General features: G+C 30.3%; 1 protein-coding gene across 1 annotated transcript; it reads left to right on the forward strand.

The window, feature by feature from the left end:
• Positions 1-5,666: 5,666 nt before the first annotated feature.
• On the forward strand, positions 5,667-7,160 carry LOC100789513 (uncharacterized). Its single transcript, XM_003522329.4, has one exon. The coding sequence runs from the start codon at positions 6,007-6,009 to the stop codon at positions 6,862-6,864; it is 858 nt and encodes a 285-aa protein (XP_003522377.1). The 5' UTR covers positions 5,667-6,006; the 3' UTR covers positions 6,865-7,160.
• Positions 7,161-8,268: the final 1,108 nt, after the last annotated feature.

Below are 8,268 nucleotides of genomic sequence, written 5' to 3' on the forward strand. Positions count from 1 at the left end.
CATGAATTTGTTAAGAACTTAAAGTTAGGTCAATAATGCAAAATTAAAATTTTATTTCTGAATTTGTAAAAAGTACAATAAATTAATCCTATGTTATTTTTTTCTTTAACTAAGAATGATGGTACATATGTGGTACTTTCATTGATGATGTGACAATTGACTATTGTCTCATGTCATATATATGATTGTCACATGTTAAAAAATTCACCTTTGTATTTGGTTTTTAAACATAACAATTTACGGTCATTTTTGTCTTTAAAGTTAATCATTGATATTTTGCTCCTTGAACTTAAGTATGCATTGTCATTTTGGTTCCGGAAAGTAGTTTTGAATTTTTAATTAAGTGTCACACTACATATAAATTGTTAGCATAATGATAATAAAATGACATTTATTTATAGTGATAACAATTATTTATGATGATGAAAATTGAATGAAAAATAATTATTATGTATAGAAATAAAAAATATTATATTTTATATTTGAAATCATTATTAATTTGTTTATAATATTTTATTAAGATAAAATTCTAATAAATAATATTATAACAATGACAAACAACAATATAACTAAATTGAAAATAAATAAACATATGAATATTAAATTAATTTTTATAAGAATCAAATTAAAAATATACATTATGTAAATATATAGATATTAACAACTAATTTATTTTTGAAAATAGATAATTTTATTTGAATAAATTTAAGACGAAATTAGATATTTTTGTTTTTTTTTTTAACTTTTTGTTTATTTAGTATACTCCAACATTATTAATATAACGGGTGAATTATATTTTATATCCAATTTTGTAAGTTGTGTATATTGTTGTTAATCTTGAAAATTGTACTTACTCCTCGAAAGGAATATTTATATTTTTATACCAAATTGAGTAATTTTCACTAAATAATTATATTAACAAATAAATGTTTAAAGATAATGCATAAAAATCATTCTTGCTTTTTTAATCAAATAAATAAGTTTATAATTTTTAACTTATCAAATAATTTTTTAATACTTAATACATATAATAATAATAATTTCGAGGAAGATATCCATAGATAATTATAATAATGTCATATTATCGTTTGTAAGATAATTTGTAAGTAGAGTTTATAATAATGTTTTCGATTAAAAAATTAATTTTGATAATTATTATACTTCGATTGTAATTTCAATAGTAATTGGAAAAAGAGATTAGAAAAATAATTTTTTTAAAAAGAAATAAAAATTAAAAAAAGTAAAAGATTTTTTTAAAAATACAATAAAATAAAGAGATATAAATTCATAAAAAATGACCCATCGTATTTGCTATTTGACATTATAAGGATCAAAATGTATTTTAGTCTAAATTATTTTAAATGATAGTAGGATAGTAAGACATCACCCTATTTGTTGTTTGGCATCAATTCTCGACGCCCTTTACTTATTCATCACAAAGTTTAATCTATGCCATGCTATCATGTAATAAACTTATAAAGCATTAAAAATGTAATGAATGATCCAGCACAAGTAAAAGTTTTGCGCGTTCTTCTTATTATAATTCTTCAAATCAAGGGTTTATTTTAATTTGCTCAGGTTGTTAATTACGAAACTTTCAGATTTTTGTTATTCACATTATAATTTTTTTTTATTCAAGAAAGCTTCAGATTGATTTCATCATAACTTTTATCAATTCAATTCAGCGTCACCAATAAATGACTATATAAATTTTCTCCCGTGCTTTTCTTCAGCATATTCATTAATCCCTAAAAGGCTATAATCATAATTCACACTTATAATTAATAAATATTATTCAAATGCTTAGAGTGCATGGTTGATATCACCATGGCATTGCAAAATGACATCACACAGAGAATGAGGGAGGTTGTCACCCAATCAGATTATGCCACGTTGTCATGTGACAAAATAGCCATGTGGGTGGTGAACATGACACACCACTGCAAGCCCACAGAAGCAGTGCCATCCACCACGACCCCTCATATATCACCAATCTTCATATGATCTTTTCGTAATCTTTTTTTTATTATTTTGGGCCAAGTATAGCCACTTTCTTTTATTTTGTCTTTTACACGTAAATTAGACCCTTAAACGAGAGAATTATGATGCTTTTGAATGATTCCCTCTGAAACTACATGTGAACAAAGTGGTTGTATTTGTCAACTTCGTCATCCATCCCCACATGACGAAACGCAAACATTTGCTTCCTGTTGATTGTACATAAAAATCGAATATATTATTACTTCAAATTTTTCTTCCAGAAACATAGCCCCCACTTGTATTATTTTTGTGTGTTTGGAAATCTCACTCTGGTCTCCATTAGTTGACTTTGTTTTACTTGTGGAACAAGTTAATTAATTGCATATAAATGGCCAACTTAATATTTATATATTTGAAAAATAGCAGTCACAAAAGATTTGATGAGGTTTAATCAAATTTTAAAGCTCAAACTTCAGCTTGTACGAAACATTAAGCACCACGGACTGCTGTGTATTTCATATTAAATTTTATTTTCTATTAAAGTTTAGCAACTAACCTAAAATAACTAGATAAGTATATATTTTGTCAAACACTTATTATTTCTTTTTCTTTCTTTCTATTAATCATAAATCATATCACTTATAATATTTGTACTTTTTTTCTTCTCTTAATTCTTTTCCTCTAGATACAAATTAAGATTGTGTACTCCAAATTTCTCCCCTAACTAGGCAGGGTACTAGACAAAGAAGTCTTCCTTGTTATAAATGGTGAATTGGAGCTTTTTTTTCATCCTTAAAAGATGTGCATACTATCTATTAAAATGTTATAATGTTTTAGCTAATAACTTTGTAAGTTATATTAATAAGCCAAACTTCACACGTCAATTTGGAGAGGTGTCTTTGAGAGCAGGAGACCTGCAAAACAAAAGACTCCAACGCTCAAGTAAAAATATGTACAAGGAGAGTAAAACAAGTAATGCTTAAGTATAACTCGTACGAGCAAGAGAAAAGCAAGTTTGTTGTTGTGTGTTGAGTGTGTGAGTAAGTCGTGTAGAGTGGTTCGATGAAACCTGTATCTATATTAGTTGAGCGATGATACTGGTTCTTATTTGTAGGGGTTATTTTAGCCTTGTAGATAATTCTCGCCTTATAGATAATAGCAGAGGGCTTAGAGATAATATTAGAGATAAACATTTGAATTATAGATAAAGGTAGAAGATAATCATACCTTTTAGATAATGTATCGCTATAGATAATTTAATACCTGCTAATAGATAAAATATTCAAATACATTTGAATATTAGTTAGGGTAGAGATAATCTGTTTATTGGAAAGCTCGATTGCTAAGGGTCAAGCATCCGTGTTCTTGTAGCAGGATTGATGATGTGGAGGGTGAACATGTGTCTCTGAATGTCATGTAAGATGACACGTAGATTTTGTGGATCCTAAAGAGTACAATAGATTAATAACTAATGAATGTCTTAAATGTTACTGATTAGTGATACAACAATAATAAGAGTTGTACCCTCGAATCATTTATAGGCCAACCTAGCTCATATAATTGATTTTCGATCGAATTGTATTCGACCCAAATAAAACTTTTTATTAGGCTTTCAGTCTAATCTTATTTGATTATATCTTATTAAAATATCATCATTGATCATATATGGTAACTTTTAATCGTATCTTAAATATATATTATCATATCTCATTCCCTAATTTTAGAAATAAAATATGATAAGTTTCAATTGAAGAAAATCTTTATATAAAACAGATTAGATCTTTAAGTTAGACATATTATATTTGATGCTCTAAGGAGACAATTTCTAACCCTAATTAAGAAAATCCTATCCCGAAACAAGAATGTATTGGCACTTTTTTTTTATCCATAAAGTATTTTTAACTTTTACTTTCAACTCAATAGCCCATTCTCCAAATTTTATGTTTTTTCCATGATCTGCCGAAAGATTTAATTAAGTTAATATTTTTATTGGCCTATTTAATAGGAAAAAAAGAAGAGGAGAATTTCATCTATCTCAGTAACATAAGAACCGATTGATAAACCGCAAATTCCCACATAGGACATAGTCATAAAAAGATCAGCAATATAGTTGAACCAGAAAGCTAGCTAGCTAGGCTGAAAAGCTGGTCACGAGCATACCAATTGTCTTTTTCCCATATAGCAGAAAAATTTATGGTGACTGCGATCATGGTTTACGTCGCAGTTTCTCTCTTTTGAGGCTAGTTGTCATGGTGCTTTACCTTCCACACACGCTCATCGTCATTATCGAGTGCATTATGTGGCACCAAAACAACAAATTAAAGTTAGCTCTTCATCACACGTCTATGTATCCATCCTCTCTTTGCTGCTCAAAATCCGTGAACAACGTCATTCATTGCCTTTTGCTTCGCGGTTTCATGAAGGAAAGGAATATCATATAGTACTACATTATACTTATACATACCCGCCACCGCCCTTGTACCAGTAACCAATAGAGTTTTAATTAATTAATACTACTACCTCTTTTCTATATATAATACAACCATTTTATTTATTCGTTATCAATCGTCATGATTATCTTAGGATGATACTTTTATTAATAGATGCTTTTATAATATTTTATTTGAATTTATATATAAGTAAAAAATAATTATTTTTACTCTAATTAAAAAAATTAGTTAAAATTATTTAATTTTATTAATCTTAAGTAAAAAACAAGTTATTTCTAAAATATTATTTAGTAAAATTTGATATTATAAATAAAATAGAGTCCTTAAAAATAGAGTTATAATTATTTAAACAATAATTTAGAAATGATATAATTAAATATAAATAAAATTAGTTAAATTTACTTATATTTAAGTTTAAGATAAAAATAATATTTTTGCTTAAAGACATTAATTAGATCCTTTGTAGGCACCATCCTATAGGACATTATTTTAATTGTTTGGTGCATTAATTATTTTTTAAAATAATATTTGTAATTAATTATACTATTTCTCTTACTAAGATAGGAGAATGGAAGAATTCATATTAATTAATTACGTAAAAACTATAAAAAAATCTTGAAAAAATGATACAAATTATTAATAAATTTAATTTGATTAATTAAATTAATTATTTTTAGAAGACTAGTTAAAAGAATTATATTTAAGGAGGAAAATAATATTAAACTCTAGTACCTTTAATGGGTAGATAAGTTCCTCTTGTTACAATTTAATAAATGCTAATGAATCCAATCATGTGTGGGTCCAACTCCTTGCTCAATCCTTAATCAATCATCATCAACCAGCTGCGCCCCCATAATTATTTTATATTCTGCCTCTCCATTTTCATCATCCACCGTCAATCCATTTCCGCTTCACCGTCCTAGAAAAGGTATAATGACTAGAGCGCTACCTACCTACGTACACGTGTCATGCAACAGCGTTACACACCACGTGTCAACATCACAACCCGTAAGCAAGCGAAAAATATATTCCACGTCACCTAAAAATATAAATAATAAAAATAAAGTTCAGTGATCCAAAATAGAAGTAGCCGATTTATTGGGCTCACACATACCAAACTTTACCTTACCACATCTCACCCAATTAGTCAATTCCTGATTTCCCTTTCCTTTATACGCTTTTATTACATATTTACATATATTTATACATACATAAGCCAAGTCAATCAGATAGAACATCAGTGCATATTTAAGTCTGAAATGACTCAGATTTTGATTAAGAGACTCAATTGTAAAATCAGTTATGTTAATAATTTTTCATTTTGCAAAACTATTTAATTATAATAAATATGATAGAGATAATTGAAAAAGCATAATTACAAAAAAGAAAAAATCTCGTTTACACTACCACCACAACTGATCACATCCTATATATCCCACACCCGAACCTCCCCACACACTTTCCTTCATTTCACCCGATACCTTTTTTCTTCTTTCTCTTTCTTTTTTCTCAATTGGTGCGAAAGAAAAAAGGAACCGAATCGCATTACAATAGTGGAAAACGAAAGAAAGAAACGATGATGCACCAGCAACAAGAGGTGGAAGAAGAAGAAGCTTCTCCTCACAACAAGGCATCCCCTTCTCCCAGTTTCAGCAGCTACTCGTCGGAGACACTCGCCGAGATCGCCGCCAGGGTAATCGAGGAGCTCCGCCACGAACCTAGTTCACTCTCCGACGACGACGATGACGCGCTTTTCCCGCCATGGGAAAACCTAAATGACAACGAGAACTTCCTCCCCAAAAACGACGAGCCGCCAGAACAAAACGACGACGACGATTTCGAATTCGCGTTCGTTTCGCGAGACTTGGCTTCTCCCGTCTCCGCCGACGACATTTTCTACAACGGCCAGATCAAGCCCATGTACCCAATCTTCGGCGTTGTTCCGTCAAACGACGCCGTTTTAAGCTTTTTTCCGAATGATAACAATATTGCGCCCACTCCGCGGCGCCGTCTTCCTTTACGGAAGCTAATGTTCGAGGAGGGCGAAACGGCGTCGTGCTCGTCGTCAACGGACGAGAGCGTTGACCTGGAGGGGGTCGCGGAAGGCGCGTACTGCGTGTGGACACCGAACTCCGTTGGGAGTGAGCGGAAAAAGAGCAACTCGACGGGGTCCACATCGAAACGGTGGAAGCTTCGTGTTCGGGATTTGCTTCTTAGGAGCCACAGTGACGGAAAGAATAATAATAAACAAGAGCAACAAAAGCAACGGGATTTGTTTCGGATTGCGACGAAGCCTCAAAACGGGAGCGTGGGAACGGAACAGCAACATCATGTGGAACAGAACAAGAGGAAGTCCTTCTTGCCTTACAAGCCGGAATTGGTTGGACTTTTTACTAACGCCAATGGCCTTGGTCGGAATTTGCGCCCTTTTTGATTTTTTTTTTTTTTCAAAACCTGATGCAGTAGTGTTTATTCTTTTTCTGTAAATTCTGTGGAAATTTTAAGGGTATTTTCTTCTCTTTCTCTTTGTTGTTCAGAATTCAAGCATTTATTATGATGAGCTTTCTAGTTTGTGGTGGGGCTAGTTTGTATTTGAAATGGCGTGCTAGTGGGATTTGTATAGATTAAGATGAAGATGGTGAGGCGTATATGGGTTTCTTTTCGGTCCCTACTCAAGTCTATGATGTATGTAAAATTATAAATAAATATAAAGGGTAAATTACTTTTGAAGTTTAATAAAATTTTATATTCAATGTTCTTTCCTTTTTGTATTATTTTGATCTCGCTTGGTTCATACAACTGCATAAAATACAATTAAGAAAAAGGTCAGTCATAATTCGAAGGAGTGTGCGGTATTATGTTTTTACAGATAATAAAGGTAAGTTGGTGCGAAGTTAAAAAGAAAATGGAAAATTATTGTTACGAAGGGAAGGACGGCTACAAAGAACTTTACTTGGGGCTTATTTTACTTGTGTCGACAAGGCATTTTACATGTGAGAGAGGATGGTGTATTTGCAAAGACTAGTGTTTTAAGTTAGTGATCAGTAGAATAACCATATTGAATACAAGAATTGTGTATCTAGTGAAGGTTTTAATTAGGTATTTATAAAGAATCAGATAAACATATTGGATAATTCTTGATTATCATTTTGTCATGTTTGTTTAAATCGGGAAATCAACTACAATTTTTAGTGAGTATCCTTTACACGAAACATTTATGTATGTAACATGCAATGATGGTCGTATAATTTCAGCGATTATCCTTTACCCACAACGTCTATGCTTGTGACAATGGTTATTGCATAATTTAAGTAGAATCTTAAAATATATGATTTGTATGTATAATAGATAAATATTATATATCTTTTTTTATAGTGAGATTTTTATTAGGTGTATTTTGATTCCTTGAAAGAGCAAGAACAGAGAAATAAAATTTCATTTCTTTAACTATTTTTTTTATCTCTCTACGTACATTGTGATAGTTAAGAGTTTTGAGAGAACATTTTTTTGCCCGAAAAGAAATTTTATTTTACGTTAGTAGGTATTAACATCTTTATAACCACTACTCCCATCAAATAGTAGTTATCTCAAGAAACTACTCCAATTTAATCCAATTATAATTTAGTTCTTAATTATTAATTATTTATTTATTAGTCCCTACATAAGTCACATGTCTCTTACATGAGACATTAATTCTTACATTCTCTTACTTGACTCATGTGACATTACCAAACATTATGGACTAAATAAATAAATAGATTAAACTAACATAATGTGTATTAGAATGACTAAATCGTTTTATATATTGGGTACATCATAATTTCATGATTAAGAATAG

Source organism: Glycine max, chromosome 4, assembly GCF_000004515.6.
Source record: "Glycine max cultivar Williams 82 chromosome 4, Glycine_max_v4.0, whole genome shotgun sequence".
NCBI classification, from domain to species: Eukaryota; Viridiplantae; Streptophyta; class Magnoliopsida; order Fabales; family Fabaceae; genus Glycine; species Glycine max.